The 22,264-nt window shown below is 40.0% G+C and overlaps 1 protein-coding gene across 1 annotated transcript in view; it reads left to right on the forward strand.

Moving 5' to 3' along the window:
- SCFD2 (sec1 family domain containing 2) overlaps window positions 1-22,264 on the forward strand; it is a 428,420-nt gene that overhangs the window by 372,097 nt on the left and 34,059 nt on the right. Inside the window, exon 6 of the mRNA XM_044681730.1 lies at window positions 16,662-16,807. Within this exon, the coding sequence (XP_044537665.1) occupies window positions 16,662-16,807 (146 nt within the window). The remainder of the gene's footprint in view (window positions 1-16,661; window positions 16,808-22,264) is intronic.

The following is a 22,264-nucleotide window of genomic DNA, read 5'->3' on the forward strand; positions in this document are numbered from 1 at the left end:
TTTCCAAACCTTTACCTTATCACTCATACTTGTCAGGCCTGCCCCAGGCACTGTCCATTTTTCCTGAGCTCTGCCCCTCCCAAAGATTGGGTCCTTGGGTATTGAAGCAGACCAAGAAGTAGGTGAGAAAGCAGCACTGACCAGGATAGCAAAAACAGGCAGAGAGCAATTATACAGTCAAGGTTATAAGCAAATTTCTTACAGACAAAGATAAGGAAAATCCCAAACAAAACAAACAAAACAATATTCTACTGAAGAAAGAGACATCATTGAGTGTTGAGTCTAGCCTGCCAGGATTATAAGGAACTGTATTTATCAAAAAGCATTTATTATTTCTACTATATGTGGTAGTGCCCCTGTATCCACAGGAGAATATGTTCCAAGACCTACCACAGATGGACAAAACCTTTAGAAACTTGAACTCCATACCTGGGTCCCCTTCCTGGCTCTGATAAGTGAGTTTTCACCTTATCTTTCTAGGGCTCAGGCCACTGTGTCATTTCCCAGCATTTCCCTCTTCCTCCTACCTTCCTCCCTGTTCTTCAGAACCCTTTAATATGTTGTCTTCTTCCATTATACCACGAGGGCAGTGATTATCTTTTCTTGTTTGTATTTGTATTCTCAGACTTACTCAACTTGGGGGCTTGAAACAGAAACTTTTAATAAAATGCGACTGTGTATCTTTCAATTCTAATGTCTCCATATACCCATCATGGTATTTTGCTTTTCTGTAGCTTCACCTGCAAAACAGGAATAATACTTACCCTACCTACCTTGTGGCTTTTAATGTGAAGAAAGCACTTTGCAGACCTTAAAGCACCGTTTGTACATGTGAGTTAATATTATTGTTAGGATGGGGAAGTACAGAAATGGAATATTTCCCATTCCTAGCTGCAGAGGAGAGCCTGGCTGGGATGACAACACAGACATACAAAATGAAATAGGACAATACAAAGGACAATATTGAAGAGGAAATGAGCATCTAATTAGAATCCCTTTGAATGTTGATGGGATCCAGAAGGTCAAGAGCTTCCTAGAGTTCTTTAATTTGGAGCCAGTTTCCTTCAAAGCCTGACACGGCTTGAACATGGCCAGGAGGTAGGGCATTTGAAGTGGGGCAATGGCTCATGCAAAGAGATGGGAAGGAAGCCAGAAGAGCAGAAGGCTAGGCAAAGTAAAGCAAGTCAATTTGGCAGGAATGGAGGGGCCATACTGAAAAAGAGAGAGAAGGGAGGTAGGTTGGTGGTTTGGCTGACCTTGTAAATGATTGGACTCATTGCCAGTGCTCCCTCACTTGCCAGATCTAATGGTCTCTTCTCAGGCCAAATCCTTCTTAGTCTTTCTGTAGCATTTGACACTGTTGACTACGCTGTCCTCCTTTTGGATCTGGATCCTCTCTCCTCTCTTGATTCTGGTGACACTGCTCCTTCCTATCTGGCTTCTTTTTCTTAGGCTTCTTTGCTGCTTGATCATCCATTCCATGCCCACAGAATGTAAGTATGCCCCAGTGCTCTGTCCCTAGTTCTTTTCTACTTTCTCTATGCATGAGAGAGCTTAGCGATATCAACTGCCATGGGATCATTTACCATTTCTTTGCAGTTGACTCCCAGATTCCTAAATTCAGTCCTAGTCTTTCACCTGAGATAGTCCCACATCGTGAACTGCCTGTTGGCATTTCTAACAGAAAATCTCACAGGCATTCCAAACCTAACATATCTGAAGAAGAATTCATTTCTCCTCCCCCCCAACCAAACCCACCCTCCCACCCCTCTTCTACACTTCCCCATTAATGTCAGGGGCACCACCAACCTTCCAGTCATCCTCAACTCCTAAATTTCACTTTACCTCCTATCTCATGTTAATCTTCCATTTTTCACTTGGTCTATTACGATGGCCTCTTATTTGGCCTTCCTACCTCCATCTTTTCCCTACACCAATCTATCTTCCACACAGCTACCATCATGATTTTCCTAAATGCCACATGTCCTCATGCCCCCCAAATCTGGTGATTTTCTTATATTTTTAGAATCACGTATTAATTAACCTTGGGCATGTAGCTCTCTCCAAAGCCTAGCCCCTTCCTACTTTCCAGGCTTCTTATATATTATTTGCCTCCACATACTCTGTAGCCCAGATTCCTGTCTCCTGCCTCCATTCCTTTGCTATCATGCCTGATTTAATTCCTTTTTCACCTTCACTTCTTGTAGTTCCTGGTTTCGTTTAAGACTCTGTTCAAACATCACCTTCTGTATGAAACTTTTTTTAAAACCCTTACCTACTATCTTAGAATCAATATTAGTATCAGTTCCAAGGCAGAAGGGTGCTATGGACTAAGCAACTGGGGTTAAGTGATTTGCCCAGGGTCACACAGCTAGGAAGTGTCTGAGGCCAGATTTGAACCCAGGACCTCCTGTCTCTGGGCCTGGCTCTCTATCCACTGAGTCACCTTGCTACCCCTAAACTTTTCTTGATTCCCCCAAGATGCTAGTGGCCTTCTTCTCAAAACTACTTTGGTTAAATCTCATGCAACCAGGCTGTCCCCAAAAGGTAGCATGGAAGTATCATGATAAGACTTAAAAGGAGGCAGAATAGACATCTCTGACCCATTCCCTCTCCATCTTTCTCCAAAGGAGAATTTAATTCCTGCCAGGAGGGGAAGCAAGATGTTGGGGCCACAAACTTAGAAATTCTGTTCTCCTCAATCAGAGGGGTTACCAGGCTAGAATTACACCCATCTGCTCCCTTAAATATTGTTGGTCTAAGGCAGTGGTTCCCAAACTTTTTTGGCCTACCACCCCCTTTCCAGAAAAAATATTACTTAGCACCCCTGGAAATTAATTTTTTAAAATTTTAATAGCAATTAATAGGAAAGATAAATGCACCTGTGGCCATCACCACTCCACTGGATCGCTGCAGCACCCACCAGGGGGCAGTGGCACCCACTTTGGGAATCACTGGTTTAAGGGATGTAGTTTTCAGGCTTAAGCTAAACTTCTGATCACTTTTCATTAATGGGGAAAAGAGGACCCCAAGCTCCCTATCGAAGTATTGATCCTTCCTATCAAATACCATTTCCACAATGAACACACATATAACAAATAGCAGAGACCATTTATCCAAGTTGATAGCAAAACAGAGATCAGAGAAAGTATACATAGGAAAATATATACTAGAAATAGAGAGCAAAGGACCTCTTTCATTGGGAGCGAAATAACTCAGTTCAGCTCCAAAGGGAAATTCTCTAGAGTCTCTGCTGTAGCAAGCTAGGGTGAGAGGCATGATGGAGGCTGCTAACTCCTCTCATTTCAGTTTCTTCCTAGAGTCTTATTCTCCCTTCAGCAACTTGAAGTGGGGTTGGCATTATCCATCTTCTCTCTTGAAATTGGAAATCAGAAGATCCAAAAGGGACTCAGGACACCTAAAAGGAGACTAAGGATCCTAAAGAACTCTTTTCTCTCTTACTCTTGCCAACTCTGTTTTCCATGCAGGTATAGGGCATTGGGCTCCATCAATGAGAAGAGATTCCTATACACTTTGGGGACACCATTTATATTCTTATGTATATGCTATCTCTCCTTTTATGCTCCTTTAGGTCAAGGATTGTATCATCTTTTATTTGAACTCCCAGCATACATAGCAAGTGGCATCACAAGTTTTAATGACCATTTTAATGAATGCTTGTTGATTGATTCGCAAATATTCAAGCAAGAGTTAAGAGCAATCTCCTACCAAAGAATGCACTACATGTCATGCTTTACCCTGGAAACTGAATGTGTGTTTTCTGAACTGACTTGAAGACCATGAGGTGTTAGTTATAGCACTGGAACGGCCAGAAATATTTTGCATAAGTTAAATGTGAGCATCCAGGAATAAATTTTACTTTCTCCTGTATTCTCAGATTTTTTTCCTTGTTGAATAAAGAAAGCCCTCCTTTTGGTTGAAGACAGTGTAAAAAAAAAAAAACCCAGATGATTTCAAATGGCTTTTCAAAAGTGATTTTGCTGAGCTCCCTAGACCTAGTAATTTCCTAGGAATATGCCTCCTGAGTGGGATGCCATCTCTTGCTCCCCTAACTGAGGTTTCAGTACATTTCATTTGGTCACTGTGCTTTGCAGTTTTTCACAGCAAACAAAACCATCCCACAGAACCCAGCTCTTGTAAATATGCTCAGTCCTTCAGACAAGAGCAGGCAGCTCTCTGTGGAGTTTTTGTCAGGAGAATTCAGTGTTTTGAATCTAGCCACACAAACCGTTTATTGAGCACCTCCTGGGTTCCTGGTCCTCTACAAGGCGCCAAATCAGGGGCACTGAACATTTTTGTTGCAAGCAAGAGACCTGGCTCGATTCATGGGTTCACAATGAAACCTTTGTACTGATTCCTCTAGTGAAAAGGAGGGTTGTTAGGTAAATCCGATACAGAGCAATATGCAAGATCCATTCACTGGGACAGAGGTCAAAGATCATTCATTCTGGAGCACTTAGAGACTTGTACATAAAGTAAGTTAATTGTGTGTATCTGAGAACCAGGTAATTTGGGATATACATGAAATACCTATACATACATGTATATATACATATCCATATATATTCACATATGCCTGCAAACATGACATATATCAAAAGAAAATTCAGAGCAGTCTAGGATTTTGCCATCTAGCACCTGGTTTCTCAGAGTTCAGGAGAGGGCTGCTCCCTTCAGCTTTGGCATCTTCTGATGTAGAACCTGGATCAAGAAGTATCTGCATGCAGCTGTACACCTGATTTCATTCAATTCCACTCCCTCCTCCTGACTCTTTTCAAGCTAAGAAGGTTCTTTAGCTCAGCCTTCCTGTTAGAGGGTTCACTGAATTACCCACTTGGCCCAGGGGAGTATGGGATGGGATCAAGTAACTGGGAAAACAGCTGGGGATTCAAGAATAGCCCTGCCAAAGAGATAGAATTAACCTAGAAGACCTGAGGCTTTGTATTCCTATGATGACTTGCTTACATCAGAGGAATTCAGAAGTCCCTTATGGACATGTTATTCATCTGTGGCAGATGTTTGAGTGGGTAGGTGGAAACGTACTGTTAGACCAATGATATCTAACATCCAGAGATGAGGAGAATTCAGTGTTTTGAATCTAGCCACACAAACCGTTTATTGAGCACCTCTTGGGTTCCTGGCCCTCTATAAGGTGCCAAAGATTTATAGGCTGGTTGGCATGTTTAGCAGTTTAGCAGTGTCCTAGTGGGAAACTGAGCTCTTCATTTAGGACTCAACAGTCAGGAGTGGGGAAGCTCTTTTCTCTTTTTGGGTCTCTCCAACTCTGGAATGAGAAGATATGAAAGAAGAAATCTACCTATTCTCGCTTTCCTCTTTCACTGAATTCTCTGCCATGATTCAACCATGAGCCTACACAAGAAGGCAGGAATGAGTGAAGAGGGAGGATTTCCATCTCTCCTCTCCTTTCCCTCTTCATGGCCCCATGGACAAGCATGACTAGATCCAGCCCTATCTAGGAGATAGCAGTTCCTAACCAAGCTGCCTAAAAAGGAAACTTCAGATAAGTACACATAGAATGATAGATAAGGGGACCTTGATTTAGTTGGAGCTTAAATTTCAGAAACTACAAGACTAACATTGCTCAGTTGAGACTGACACCAACAGGTGGGCTGGAAATTGAAAATGATGAGACAGCAAGAGATGTTCTTGTGTGGGGATCTCATTAGACTGCCTTCTGTTGAAAGAAAAATAAACCTCAGTTCTGCTCTATTTGAAAGGGAGAGAAGAAAAAAGAAAGCCAACTTAAGTGGATAAGCCTTCCTTTTTTTTCATTCTTCATGTTCTCGGGACCCAGCAGGAAAAAAAAAAAAAGGTTTTGGGCTTCTTTTATTAAACAGATATCACTGCTATCCACCATGCACTTAAAAACCCATTAATGCACACATGGATATTCATATTCATTCACACACACACACACACACACACACACACACACACACACACACTGCAACTCAGAGCAGGCAAAAACACTTTGGCAAAGAAAAAGTTGTTCCTGGTTTCAAAGAACTAGTCTAAATGACAGTGAAGACAAGCTGGGTTCATTTTAAATCCTAGCATATCTTGACATGGGTGTCTAATTATATTCCTTTTAATAACTAGATAATTTAGCTGTGGCAGAGGTACTATAATTAGCAGATGACCCAGATGTTCACTAACATACTCATTATAACCTCAGATAAGAAGGTGTTTCTCAATAACAAACATCACGGCTAGAAAAATAAATTCCTCACCCTAGGCCACTGGCATTAACTAAAAATACACAGTCGAACCTATTTTTTTTTTAAAGCCTACTACCATGGACATTCAACAAATGCCAGCTGACTCTGGCTAACCTGTTCTTCTCCAGTCCCCCATTACCTTCCCAGTCCTAGATCCCGAAGAAATCATATTTAACTTCATAACTCCATCTTCTAAGTATAAAATCTTTTGGTATGGGATGGGGGGTGGGAATGGAGGTTGGCAATGTTTTTAAAGTATTTGCGTGACTAGATTCACATATATCAGTAAGAATTTATCATCCATATTTATGCTGGTCAACATAAAGAAAAATGGTGGATGGTTTAAAGGATTTAAAAATATGTATATCCTGTCTTTTCAGAGGTACAATGGTATAGAGCAAAAAGAAGGGCCAAGGACTTGAGTTTAAGATTCCAGTTTGGTTATTTAGGAGACTTAATATCTCTGCAAAGTTTCATCATTTGTGAAATGCATGGGTTAGACTAGATGGTCTCTTCTTTTAAAAAATGTTCATACTATAGTTTATTATTTATAAAATAATTCTACATTGAATTAACATAATCTTTTTTATCAGAAGCTCGAAATTCTTTCTATATGATAAAAGCCTTGATTAACCAGAATGCTTAGGTAAAATGATTGTGACTTAATTTACTTTTGTGTAGCAGATTTAATTAAATTTAATTCATTTAATTGAAACAGAAAATTATCTCTATTTCAAGCCTCGTTGCTGTAAATCTTTAAGAAATAGAGTATTGTTTTTCCCTGTCTTCAAAATTTCAATGAAAAGAATTCTTGAAATCATAGGTCTTGAAATGCCTGCCATTCACCATTCTGATTATAAGATCTCCTGAGTTAGGACAATAAATAGTTGTATTTATAGGGCTCCCCAAAAAAGACCTTATGTCCCTAGCCCCCCTCTGAAATTCAAGTTACCCCCTTTTTTAGTTGCCACACACCTCACCCTCTAGCACAATGGACCAGTAGAAGGAATTGTCATATTCCTTGCTCCTCACTGCCACATCCAGACTTTTGCCTTGTGGCTTTCTGTAAATTCAGACCACCCATTTCCAGGTCTTCTTGCTGTTATATACCAGACTCTATGTCAGTCACATTTCTTTCTTACGCAGTTCAATACTGAGCTCACGATCTCTCACCATGTCTTTTTGTCCTCATTCTTGGAAACTTCAAGCTATATGTTGATGCCCCTTTCAGTGCTTTGGCCTCCCATCCCATCACCCTGGTGAACATCCATGCTCTGTAGCTTCACTATCCTTCAGGCACCCAGAGGATCTCTCTGTCACCTTTGGCTGTGCCACCTTGGTGATCATGAATTCTGGATTTTCCCTTCTGTTAACTTCCTCTAATCTCTCTCTAGTACTATCCTGGGAATCATTGCAAAGGGGAAAAAAAAGTCAAGATTTGCTAAAGAACAAAGTAAATCCCTGCCTCCTGCCACCTTCCCCCTGCCTCAGGGACCCTTACTACCCTATCAGTTTGTAGTTCTAGTCTAAGTGGGATTCCAGCAAAAGGAAAGGATTCTGAGTTTGTTAAAGAGTCAGCATACCAACCCTGCCCAGGGACTTGTATGGTTCATAGGACTTACCTGGATGCTATCTTTTCCCTTTAGTTCAACAGCCCCAGCACTTTCTCTCCGTTGGCTTGCTTCAGGATATCTGCCTTACCACTGAGATTAAGTTTATTCTGAGTCCATTTCCCTTCTTCCCATCCCTGAGGATCTGGAGACTGTGACTTCCTTTGGCTCAGGCAGCTCCCACTAAGTCTTTTGGGAATTTGGAATGTCACTTGTGCTCCCTTTCCTTCTGCCTTTCTATTACAGAACCAAATAATAATAACTAGCATTTATATGGTTTTGCAAAGAGCTTCGTAAATATTATCTCAGCTTGTCCTGACAACCCTGGGATGAAGGTGCTATCATTATCCCTATTTTCCCTAGTTGAAGAAACTGAGGCAGACCAAAAGTTAAGTGACTTGTTCCAAGGTCACAAAACCAGGAAGTTTCTGAGGTCAGATTTGCACTCATTTCTTTCTGGCTCCTGACCCAGAGCTCTATCTTCTATATCACTAGCTGACTCCAAGTCCACTGGAGAAAGCTCTTCCTAAAAACTAAGGCAAGACTTTTTGCAGACCAAAGTATGTTGAAGATCTGACTGACCACCATATTCTAGCTGAATGGCTGGGAAAGCCTTTTAAACAATAAGAAAAACTATTACATAAAATGGCCAAAGAACTGAGCAACTCCCTCCATAATTAAAATGTTTATTTCTTTCAGAATGATTAGAATACAAGATACTTAATAGACCTGAGAGTACTGATATCTCTTTGCTGCTTAGGCAAACCATGCTCTGTCTTTATTGTCCCCAGGAAATTGCTTTGATCGTCTAATCTGCTTTATAGTTATTGTGATGCTACAATCAATTTGTGAATTTGTCCAATTGCTATAGAAAATCAAGATGTGGGTTTGAACTCACACTGGCTAAAATGGTTCATTGAAATGGCAATCAACTTTCCAGGGATGAGCCTCTCATTAACCAGGAGAGTCCTCTGGCGAATTTTGCCTTTTCAGTCTGGGTATAGACTCTGTCAGTGCTTTGCTTCACTAGCATAGGCATAGCCCCTCAGAAGGCAGAGGCACCTTGGGCCACAGTGAAACTTCAGAATAGGCACTTAGCAGAAACTCTCCTTCTGGATTATCTGCTTAGCCATGTCACTTGCTCCATATGAAATTCAAATTCATCACTTTTAAGCTATCAGTGCACTGTCTCTTAGTCCCACACCTTTTCCTCCTTTTCTCCCTCTCTTCTTTCTTTCTCCCCTCTCTTCTAATTTTGTTTAGTTTAGCCCTACTCTTTCCTTTGGCCTCCTCTGTTAAGTACCTTTCCCAAAAGACTCTTCTAGTTCTAGCCCAAAGAAAGGAATCCATTTTTCTACTGTGAAATAGGGTGGTTAAACTAAATCATCCAAAAGGTCTCAGCCTTTATAAGTTTCTAGCATTAACATCCCATGACCTCAGAGAAAGAAACTGAGCTAGGAAGAGGCAAGGCAAAGATGGAATAGAAGTGGTTCGTCTTTTGGGGGCCAGACACCTAATAAGGAAGTGTCATTTGTGTGCTGCCTGCTGGTGGAACTATTCTAAGTTCACAAATTGTAAGATCATAGTTGAATGATCATAAACTGCAAATTGCATACAAACATACCTACACTTATTCTCTCTCTCTCTCTCTCTCTCTCTCTCTCTCTCCAAAGATCTAGTTATCCATATTGTATAAAAGATCTCTTGTACTTAGACAGTTGGCATCATGAATTACAATTTGAGGGCAGTGGATAAGAATTCCTTACATATAACTAGAGAGAAAAGAGACTGTCAGACTATAGGATGGATGAGGGAGGTCATGACCCTTCAAAACATGGCCTTTGTAGAGTCCCTAAGCCAACCCATTTTCCAATTGTCACAGGAGTCAGTGAAGGTAGCTCCCTGCTGCCCTGGAGCTGTTGAAGGGCATGAATGTAAACTAACTGGCAGTGCAGATGTTTTCAACCATTCAGGTTCTAGAAGAATCAGAAGCCTGGTCTGTGACTTAACTTGAGTCCACCTGAAAAATACATCTGCACAGACTAAGGGAATTACTTTTTAACTCAATCAGTTCCTCATGTATGATGAACTGGAGAAGGAAATAACAAACCACTCCAGTATCCTTGCAAAGAAAAGTCCAAATGGGTCACAAAGAGTCAGATATGACTGAAACAACTGAACAACAATGACAAATGTTATTTTTAATGTGGCATATTAAAGCATAGAACAATGGTGTGATTGAAAAAGTATTTTGACTCAGGAGTCCAAGGACCTGGAATTCAGATCCTCCCTGGGCCTGAATTTACTCATTTGCAAAAGGAAAGAGTTAGACAAGATGGCCTGTGAGGTCCTTTCTAGATTCTATAATCCTACTAACATTAATATATATGAAGAGACATCTTGGCATAGTGGATAGAAGGCTGGACTTGAAATCAGGAAGGCTTGGGTCAGAGCCACCCATGTGGGTAAATACAACAGTGAGCAAGTCGATTAATCTCTCAGTACTCCCTGGAAATTTTCTAAAACTTAGACTAATTGTCAATCTGTACACAGTACAGTTTCTGTACTGTGAGTTCCTCCAGTGGAATCATGGGCATGGACAAAAAAATTACATCTTCAAGTTTATAATCATCAAACTTTTAGGACATATCATTTTGTTTTCCCTCTTTTACTGATCACAGGCTCATAGCACTGGAGTTGGAAGAGACCTCAGAGAACATCTAGTGATTCAGAGATCCAACTGCCTTATTTCATAGATGAGGAAATTTGCCCAAGCTCGCACAACTAGTATGCGGGTGAGCCAGAACTTTAAAAAAGCAAAATAAAACAAAATTTAGAACAATAAAAAGAAATTGAGAAGGGGATGAGGGAAAAGGATCATGTAAATCTCAAGGCCTATTTTTAAAGTGTCTTACCTCATCCCCCCTGCCATTAATCCCAACTGACTAAGCCACCTTAAGCTCTGTCCATGCTTTAGATCTGAACTGGGTGGTTATGATAGGGGAAGATAATAGACAAAAGGGGTAGAAGCAGTTCAGCCACAGGCTGAAAATCTTACCTCAGACCGGAGACTTTGAAACAAGAACTCTAACAGTTCTCATACTTTGAAGGCTCAAACTTACATTTCCAAGCTGCTTGACTAAACCCAAGCTTGTGCCAGCCAGCATCAATCTTATAGAAGGGGATTTAGACCAAAGGAGACTTAACTGAACCCTAGAGAGAATAAAATAGAAGAAAACAAATCTGGTCAGCCAAACCCAAACATGGCATTTGTGGATCAGAACCATGGTTTGGAAATAGTTCTCTCTGTGTTACTGGGCACCGTAACATATTTGATAACTTAAATAAGTAGAAGATAAATGGATATGTGTACAAATGGCCAGATTTACTGTCCAAAGGATTAACTGTGAACAAAATGGGCCAGTGTTAAGTGTTAACCAGGATACCCTAGAGTCTTCAGGGAAAAAAGAAGCAGGCAAATGAGTCATCACACACTATGCCCTAGGGAGGGACTTGAGATATCCTTTTATCAATTAAGAGCCAGGGTAACTAAAAATCTGTCACTGGACATATGCTGGGATGAGCTAATGATTTATTGTGTATTTAACTAAATGGATTAAATAAGAACTGACTAGAATTATACACAGTGAGGTCACCTAATGGATAGTCTTACCAAGTGCCATTATCTCATAAACTGGCTCAATGGACTGGGTTGTCAGGAATGCTTATTAGAAGTAACCAAATACAGTGCCTTACAGAGTCCAGATGCAGAGAAAGGCAGTTGGGGGAGGGCTTATGGGACCTCACACTCAACCCAAGTCATCGTACCTTAGATCTGATTCCAAGTCACCTACCTAATGTTTCTACTGTCAGAAAAAAAAAAAAGCCCTTAGATCTTTTTTATTTTTAAGTATGCTTGAACCATTTGTTTTTAGATTACTTTGTTATTAACCTTTACCATATATCTCTAGCACTCCAATATTCTTGCTACCTATGTGTTGCCTTACATTTATAATGCCACAGCCTAAGTCCTGACACTGTCCATTCAAACTTCTCCCTCCTTTCTTCTCTCCCTCCCTCTCTCTCTGTCTCTGTCTCTCCTGTCTCTGTCTTTTGTTCCTTTTCTCTCTCCTTCTCTCCCCTTCTTCTCTGTCTTTTTCTCCCTTCCTTTCCCTCTCTTTTCCTCTCCCTTCTGTCTCAGCCTCTCTGTCTCTGTCTGTCTGTCTCTGTCTCTCTCTCCATCTCTCCCTTCTTTCCTCCCTCCTCTACTTTCCCCTTCCCCCATTCTTCTTTCTCCTCTCTCTCTCCCACTTAAAGAACCTAGGAGATAGAATGACCTTTATGGATGAGACCACTAACCGATGGGGGCTGGAAGAAGGACAGAGTGAGGACAGCAGAGGTTCCAGGAAGAGTAGGACTGAAGTGAGGGGATGCCCTGGTCTTATGGCATGGGGAGGGGGGAGAGACCACTAAAAGATGGAGAAGCTAGAAAGCTGAATAATCAACTCTTGCCTTACCTGACACTCTATGAGGCTTGAGTGGTTATGTTATAGAGCCAGAGGGGGGAGGAAACAGTACCTCCACCTCCTCCTCCTCCCGCATTCATATGCTACATCTAGCATAGAATTACAGGCAAATCTGGGGGTGGGAAGGAAGGGGGGGCTACAGTGGAAAGAGAACTGCACTGGAAATCTGAAAACCTGGGATTTGTTTAACTGTTGCTAATTAGCTTTGGGTTGTGGCAAGCCATTTGACCATAGTGTGGTTCAGTGGAAAGAACACTGGATGTAAAGTCACAAGTCCTGGATTTAAATCCTGCCTTCCCAATTTAATGTCTGAGTTACCTTAGGCAAGTGAGTTTCCCTCTCTGGGGCCACCATCTCAATGTCTATAAAATGAAGGGATTGGACTAAGAGACCTCTGAAGTCCATCCCAGCTTTAACTTCTGTTTCTTTATCTGTAAAAATCGAGAGATTAGACTAGATATCCTTTTAGGTATTTTCATGGTATGGAAAGGACTCTGAACTTGACATCAAGAAGCCAAGATTCAAGTCCCAGTTCTACTCTGGGAGTCATCTTGGGTAGGTCACTAATTTCTATAGGCCTAGGTTTCCAAAGCTACAAAATAGAAATAAGACTGACACTACTTACACAAAATCCAAAGAATTCCTCCACGTCCAAAGCATTTCAGAAACATTCCAGCCACTGTCCAGATCTGTTTGCCAAACGAAGAAAGTGTTAATCCTCAGAAAAGAATTATAAAGTGTTTTTGTTATGGTTCTGGGGCAGAGGAGGTAACCATTAAGTGATGATGCTAATGAAAATATACCCTATGGAAAGAAGCTTGAAAGCTAGCCAGGAAGACAAAACTGATGAAAAGAAAATAGTTTAGAAGGAATTCAGAAAAAGATGAAACCATTGTCACCACCTTATCTCATCTATCTAGAACAACTTTAATTTTGAAAGTAGATGGACACAGGGGAAAAAGCAAAGCTGGGAAATTTAGAGTGTACAGAAATGGCGCACCAAGCTAGTAGGAAGCTAAATAAATCCTGTTCTATTCCCAATCTGGTCCATCATTTTGCTCATTCTTTTCTGCCCTGTCTCTATCCCTCTTTTTTTCTCTTCCTCCCATTCTTTGCAAATGCAAATTCAAGGAATTTTAAGTTGACTTTTATCTTTTGGCCATAAAGTATGTCTTTGAGAACAAAAGAGGAAATATTGCCAATACAAGAAGAGTCGAGAAAGGAACCAGCTAAGAATCTGCCCCAGCTAACAAAGTCAGTAAATAAGGAAACAAACACAAGCTTCCTTTGACTGAAGGACAAGATAAACAAATAGGAAATGCCCATGGTTCCAACACATGCCCTTTGTTCTTCCTGACCCTACCTTTGCCTAATTCACTCAACCAAGAGAACTAACTCCTCAGGCTCCCAGGCAAATCAGAAACACAGCAGCAGCCATGGTCCTGATGAAATAGCTTTGTTTAGACAGAATTGGAAACCTTCTACAAAGGATTATAAAGCATGCCTGTGTCAAAGGATGAACCATTCCATGTGGAGTTTGAGCAAGTAGGATTTTAAAAGTTACCTTTGGTCAAAGTACCAAAAGCTACTTTGGGGTGTACAATGATGTTTATATTGTTCAGTTGTTTTAGTTATGTCTAACTCTTTCTGACTCCATTTGGGGTTTTCTTGGCAGATGTACTGGAATAGTTTGCCATTTCCTTCTCGTTTTACAGATGAGGAACTAGGGCAAAAAGGGGTAAGTGACATACTCAGGGTCACATAGCTAAGTGTCTGAAGCTGGATTTGAACATTCATGTCTTTCTGACCCCAAGTCCAGGGTTCTCTCCACTGTGACACCTAGCTGCCCCATGTAGAGATAAATATCTTTATGTATATTTGGATTTTTGAAATGTTTGCAGAAACATTTAAAAATAAGAAGCAACACATTGAGATTTCTTATACATGGACTCCCAGAGAAGGGATTTATAAATCTCAAGCTGAAAGGGACTGAAGAGTCTGACATAATCCAACCCCTTCATTCTACAGATGAGGAAACCAAGGCTCAGGGAACTTTGCCAGCCAAGTAGCGTTATATATTGAAAGCAGGATTTGAATTTTCTTCAAAGTCATTGTTCTTTCCATTATATCAAATATCTGTGTTCCAGGATGCTTGCTTTGGGGCTTACATGGTTTTTGAAACAAGGGACTATGGAGACTTTTCCTTTTGAGTAATTATAATCTTGGCTGCTTACAGGACATTTTTGTTTTGGATGCCGTGTTTATCGTATCTGGTTATTTACTACCCAGCTTCTCTGAAAAGCTTTTTTTTTTCTGTGTTCATTTGATCTTCATTTACCAGGAATACAACCAAGAACATTTCTGCAAATTCTCCCAGTTAAACTAAGCTTTACCAAATGTACTCAGCAATTACTTTTCTTTCCTATCCCAATTGACCATCAGAAATTTTATGAATAATTATATGGCTCACATTTAGTACTTAGTAGTGAACATCAATTCCCTCACTTTCCAAAAAGCTAAACCAGACTGTCAACATGTGGAATAACAATGTTAATCCTTCTGCTTATACCATTTCAATAGCCTTGATAAAGACAGTGGTCCAATTGCCTTCTAAAAAAGTTGAAACAAGAACACTATGTATCAGATTAAATATAATTGTACTTTCTTTCTTCTTGAGACTGATAACAATAGCTGGCATTTATGTAATGTTTTAATGTTTGTAAAATGCTTTTTGTGATTATCTCAACTCAACAACCCAACAACCCCAGGAGATAAGCTTTAAAGTTATTATTGTCCTCATTTTTCAGATGAAGAAACCAAGGCTCAAAGAAATTAAGTGACTTGGGGCAGCTGGTTGGCTTAGTGGATAGAGAGCCAGGCCTAGAGACGAGAGGTCCTGGGTTCAAATATGACCTCAGACACTTCCTAGTTGTTTGACCCTGAGCAAGTCACTTAACCCCATTGCCTATTCCTTACCCCTCTTCTACCTTGGAACCAATACACAATATTGATTCTAAGCAGGAAGGGAAGAGAAGGAGAGGAGAGGGGATGGAGAAAGAAAGAAGATAGAAATAATAAACATTATTGAGGGACTCACACAATAGCATTCTTGACCAAAGCAAGGATAATGAAATTGTTTCTAAGAGAAAGAAGCAGGCTGTGTACCACTACCAGAGATCAACAACAGGGTGATGCTTTTGGGTGTTCTGAACATCCTGTGTCTTTCTGCTGATGTATTACTGTTAGTCTATAATCAGTGAACAGGATGTTTTCTTTTGACATTCATTGTTAATATGCTCTCTGATAAAAAGACAATAAGAAATTCTCTTTGGAACAGAAGTCTCAGATTGATTCTTTAAATGTTATATATTTTCACAAACTTTCTCCAAGTCTCATTTTAAAGGTGTCAAGAACATTTGGTCCTCAGTTATATTACTTTTAATTTCTATGAAGGACTTATTCCTACTATATTTAAGGGACTGTTAGATGCTTGGGACTTTTTTTTCTTTTTTGGTATGGAACTGACATTTTGGGGGAGGTCTAGATTTTTGGTGTGGAATATCCCTCCACCAATGAAGATTGGCAACTCTTGGCAAGTTATAATCAGAGAGTTGCCTGGAATCTCAAGAGAGGCCCCTGCCATTAGAGTTTTGTTTTTTTTTAACTCTTTGTACTTGTACCCCCAATGCCTGGAATACAGGAGATACTTAATAAATACTTGTTGAAGGGCAGTTAGGTAATATAGTGGGTCAAGGGCCAGGCCTGGAGTCAAGAGGATCTGGGTTCAAATCTGGCCTCAGACACTTACTATGTGACCCTAGGCAAGTCACTTAATTCTGCCTCAGTTTCCTCATCTGGAAAATGAAGTAGAGAAAGAAAATATTTCAGTCAGACATGTCTGAACAGATCTAAGATAACTCAGTGGGACAACAAGAAGAGAAAATTAGGCAAAAAAAAAAAATTCAACTGTTGTATCTTAGTTCAAAATGTCATTATTAAAACATATATTGGGGCAACTGGGTAGCTCAGTGGATTGAGAGCCAGGCCTAGAGACGGGAGGTCCTAGGTTCAAATCCGGCCTCAGACACTTCCCAGCTGTGTGACCCTGGGCAAGTCACTTGACCCCCATTGCCTACCTTTACCACTCTTCTGCCTTGGAGCCAATACACAGTATTGACTCCAAGATGGAAGGTAAGGGTTTAAAATATATATATATATATTAAAGTTCCCCTTTTACTCCTAAAAATGTCTCTGTGTTTTTCCAGGCTGTGAACCTGAAATTAACCTGACATTTCAGAAGGCCAGAATTGCTGTAGATGAGCTCTTTGAGTTACTTCATGATATCACTGCAGCCCGAAGTCTCATGAAACAGTTTAAGTCTGTGTATATCCCTGGAAACCACACCCATCAGGCAAGTAACATGTATGGGCAAATGGCTTTCTAATCTATGCTGGATTGTTTCCAATTAGACTTCTCTTTGGGAAATGGGGTCCATAAAAGAGTTAAAAGAATGAAAGAATCCCAAAGCCCTTTTAAGCGGATAGAATTTTATAGAAGTTGAGGCAATAATGAGACAGAAAGGTTCAGTGGGAAAAGCCCTAGATGTGGAGTTAGAGTTTGGGATTCAAGTCCTGGGTCTACCACTTACCATCTGTCTGTCCTTGAGCAAGTCACTTACCTCTTTGTTGGCACTTTGCAGTTACCACTTAAATAAATGTTCACTAATCAGGTTTGTAGGCAGCTAGGTGGTACAGTAGATAGCGAACTCTCTTGGAATCAGGAAGACTCATCTTTATGAGTTCAAATCCAGATTCAGACATGTATTAGTTATGTGATCCTGGAAAAGTCATTTAACTCTGTTTGCCTCAGTTTCCTCATCTGTAAAATGAACTACAGAAAGAAAAACTCCACCATCTTTGCCAAGAAAATACTAAAATGGGGTCATAAAGAGTCGGACATCACTGAACAATAACAATTCATTTTTTAACAGTGTGGTCTAGAATTTTCCCAGGAATCCAAGTCAAGTTGGGTAGTCTCTAATTTTTAGATTCAATTCCCCTTCTATATTAAAAATCAGGATAACCATTGCTCTTCTTCAATTTGTGATATCTCTCCTATCTTTCAAATAATCCTTACTGATGTTGTCGCTACTTATTTCCTTCCTTTCCCCAGTCTACCTTCTTCTCTCCCCCTTAAGTAATTTGCCCAAGGTCTTACAGGGAATAAGTGTAGGATTTGAACACAGATCTTCCTGACATCCAGCACTAGATCTCATATATGAGAGTCTAGTGGATAGAGTTCTATGTTTGGAGTCCAAATGCCCTAGTTCAAATCTCTCTTCTGATACTTATGAATATAACTGTTGAGTGCCAAAGCCCATTGGTATGAGATTCTCTGTTCATTAGTAGAGATCAAGAGATCAATACCCAGCACCTACATAAGTGGAAGAGTGGAGTTTGTCAGAGAAAAAGAGAATTCTTTAGGTTCTGCAGTCATTTGGGGTATTTGGGGCTTTAAGCTTCAAGAGAAAAGATGGATGAAGCCAATACCACTTCAGACTGCTAAAGGGAGAATAAGACTCTGAGGAAAAGTTGACATGTGAGGAACTAGCAATCTCTATCATGTCCCTGTCTTGAGCTTGCTACCTTAGAAACTTTAGGAAGTTTCCCCTTTGGGTAATATTTGGGACTTTCTCTCTTATTGAGCTGAGGTACCTCACTTCCAATGGGAGAACTTCTTCACTCTCTACTCTCTGCCATATATTTTCCTATGTACACTTTCTCTGATTTCTGGGTTACTATCAACCTGGAAAAAATGGGGTTTTTTTCTTGGTGCTATGAAGGTTCATTGTGGAAGTGGTATTTGAAGAGAACGGAGTTAAGCCTTGACAATTATAAATATGAAAAATAATAAAGGCTGCTATAAATATAGAAATTAGTAATTTAATTAAAGCCATTTTGATAGATAAAGTCATTTGACCACGCGCTTATAAGAATTCAAAACTGCCGTTCCAGTCATTATTACCTCTTCCTCAGTCTGCTGGCCAAGAGGCCACTCCCCACTAACCCAGGAGATTTAAACTCTTCTCTGCGTGGAGACGTAGGCCTCCCCACGCCCAAAGAACCGGAACCGGAAACCCGTTGGACCACGGGAAATGTAGTTTGATAATTTCCCCGTGTCCATAGAAAATACATATATATACTTAAAGATGACATCTCCCAAATTTCACTTTTACAATTCCCCGTGAGGTCCAGCAAAAAAAAGGTTAGCCCTTTTTCTTCGCTGGACCTGTAAAAATAGACAACTTCTAAAATTTTCAGGAATTTGGGGATAAAAGAAATAGATGAACAAATGGTTAAAATTAGCCGCATTGACAAAAAACCAATTTGGGGGCAGTCCCCTATTGGTATAACAGTGTACAATTAAAACAATACATACAACTCAATTTCAACTCCCCATAGTTCAATCAACTGCACCCCAAAGTTCAAAATTTGGTCTTCATGGTACAGTGAAGGCTTTTCAGACATCTTCGTGGTGTCTTCACCAAACAAGTTCGTCGTCTGGATTCTGGGGAGATGGTAGGATCCTTATCCTGAAATTATTCTCAAAAGAATTTAAACTTTACATTATAGATTACAAAAAATACATTTTCTTCTAAGATTTATACAATTCCCCGTGAAATTACTCCTAAAAGAGTTAAATATACATATATTTTTACATTATCGAATTTTAAAAAACTTAACAGATATTCCCGTGAGGTAAATCTTAAACACACCTTTTTTTCTAAAAAAGGGTACCTCAGGTCAGCTAAGGATGAGTAAAATACAAAGAATAAAATTCAAGAAAAAAAAGAAGAAAAAATTAACTTGTGAATGAAATGTAAAATGTGCAAAAATCTGGGGAAAATAAACTTAGACCTTTGAATGAAGGCCTAATTAAAGTGAATTCAGCAGTGTGCAATTACCCATTCAGGGCCAGGACTTAAGGAAAACGTCTCTCTCTGATCTGGCTTTTTCTATCAGCTTTTCAGGGAAGTGAGCCAAATAAATAACCAATCTTAGGTGCTTTCTAGGAATCTAAGTCGAGGGGACCCACGTCCTCTAAAGTTTTAGAAAAGACTGGGACTCCAGGACTCAAACCCCAATTTCCAAGCCCTAAAGTATTGGCATAGAACTGCTGCAATTATGCAGATCTTAGTCAGTCAGGTCTCTGACCATGCGCTTTCTTTAGCACTATTAACGGCTTTCATATTCCCTTTTCGTAGAATCAGACAGAAAGGCATTTAATCACAGTCCTATAGGCTCAGGTATTTGCTGTAGAATCAGAAAAAGGATAAATAATGATTATATATGTACTTCCAGTACAAGATGAGAAAAAGGAAAAATCAATTGCTCTAATTAAAAAAATGTTTTAAAAATTAAAAAAATGTTTTAAAAATCAAAAAAAATATATATATGTATGTATATATATAGCTTAGAACTAGAAGGGTTATGTTACCCAAAAATGAGGTTTTCATTCTGTGAGTGTAAATGGATCTTACAAATAGCAGATTCACAGTGCACATTCAAATAGAGTACCATTATTTCCAATAGCACATTTTAAAACAATAAACAATATTTAAAAGCTTGGGATCATCCTTTCCTTATTAAGCGACAGTAATCAGAAATTTAGCTTGAATCTGAAAATCATGTCACCTAGATGAATGATGTTTAAAGGAGAAGAGAGAGATAATTCTAACCTGGCACCTCTTCTCTCAGAGGGCAACAGAGTGACCAAGCTTCTGATTCCAACTTCCTGCTTCCCCTCCTGGCAGATATCAAAGCCTGTCTTGGAGAAGGGTAGGGGTCAAAGAGTTGTCTATTCCACTTCCCCTTTGAGCCACACAGTGACACCCCTATGCGGCATGTGAAAGTTGGCCCTCACCGTACAAGCTTTGTGTCCCAAAGCAAGCCATTAGATCTTTCTTTCACCTGATAAGCTCATTAGTACTGATTTCTAAAGTCATAGATGAGTGGTAGTCCAGAGTAGTGAAGGGAGTTCCCACATGCAAATCCCCAGACTGATGGACTCTCACATCCTTCTCAGGTATTAGGAATAGGCCTTGTCCAGGGAGGCCCTTTCATGAGTGTTCCTCTTTTTGATCCTCCCAACTACCCTGTGAATTAATGAAAGCAGGTGTAATTGATCTCATTTTATAAATAAGGAGGTTAAGGAACGAAGAGTGGTAAAGGTAGGACTTGAACATGGGTCTCCTGGGTCATAGGACAGGGCCCCTTTCTTCTCCACCTCACAGTCTCTTCTTTTGCCTGGGCCCTGAACTGCAAAGGAGTGTTTAAATTAATTGTGATCATGATAGCCATCTAATATTAATTATCTCTTGCTGAGAGTTCTAGAAATATTGACGCAGATGGGTCATTTAGACTTGCCTTTTAATCAAAAGCAAAAATATTTCCTCTATTCAGTGAACTGGGGATCATAAAAAACAAGAGATAAAACTATTTAGCTAATTAATCATATGTTGCTTGGTCATTAAAAAGAGTGACCTTATAGACTCCGAAGTCTTATTCAAAATGGCATACTTGAGCTATGATATATGCTAAGAATTAGACAGAAGAATGTCAAGAACTGAGAAAGATGTGCTGGATTTATTATAAATGGGGGAGAGGAGGGGGAGGAAGGACCCTAATGAGATCCTGTAGTATTTGTGACCATCGTAATGACTACTCTGGCCAAGTTCATATAAACATTTAATATTTGTAAATCTTATCTAAGGCACGCATGAACTGCAGTTTCTCTTACAAGTTTCAGTTTAGTGGGTTTCTGAAAAGAGGTCACATTGTGACAGCATACCAAGTCTCTCCTACTCACCACAATATGGGGCAAGATGGGCCAGGATTTCTGCCTGCATACCGCCACTCCCAGGTTTGGTGGCTCCTTTCTGGGACTGGCAGGCTCAAGAACCCAAACTCATCTTCTGCATCCTTAAAAATATCAGGATTCTGGCCATTCCCTTTGAAGAGGGAAGGGAAAGGAAGGAAAATAAGCATCTATGTATCACCAACTATGTGCCAGGCACTGTACTAAGTACTTTGTAAAAAATATTATCTTATTTGATGCTCATGACAATCCTGGGAAATAGGTGCCTATTATTATCCTCCTTATACAGTTGAGGAAACTGAGGCACACTGTGGTTAAATGACTTTCCCAGGGTCACAAAGCTAGTAAATGTCTGAGGCTATATTGGAACTTGGGAATTCCCACCTCTCGGACTCAGCTCCTAGTTACATCTGACTCTAGTGATAAGAATCTCATTTCCAGTGTTAGGTCCTGCTGCTTACAAATAATGAATCCCAGAAATGGTCGCATGTATTGCATTTTAACTATTTGAAGTTATAATTGTTGAAAATATGGTCATTGGTTCCAATTCAATGGAAATATGAAGTGGGAATTCAAATAATGTGAGAGCTTCAGGGGGATTGGTTACTAGCATTAATCAGGAGCCAGTTATATTATAAAGGCACAAAAAGTTAGAAGAGAAGTTTCTTGGGGAGGCTAGGTGACAGAGAAGCAAGAATGCCAGACAGTCAGAAAACCTGAGTTCAAATCCCACCTCAGACCCAGTAGCTTATGTGACCCTGGACAAGCCATTTCATCATTTTCAGCCTTTCTTATCTATAAAATGGTGTGCTATCATCCCCTTCCTATGGGATTTTTGTGAGGAGCAAATGAGATGATGTATCTAAATGCCTTGTAGAGCTTAAATATGTCTGTTTACTACATGTTGGCTATCATCATCATTATTTTTGCAGATAAAGGCAACTACAGGTAGACAAGAGTCTGGAGTTGACTCCTGCTTAAGAGTTGACTT

This window comes from Gracilinanus agilis, chromosome 6, assembly GCF_016433145.1.
Source record: "Gracilinanus agilis isolate LMUSP501 chromosome 6, AgileGrace, whole genome shotgun sequence".
NCBI classification, from domain to species: domain Eukaryota; kingdom Metazoa; phylum Chordata; class Mammalia; order Didelphimorphia; family Didelphidae; genus Gracilinanus; species Gracilinanus agilis.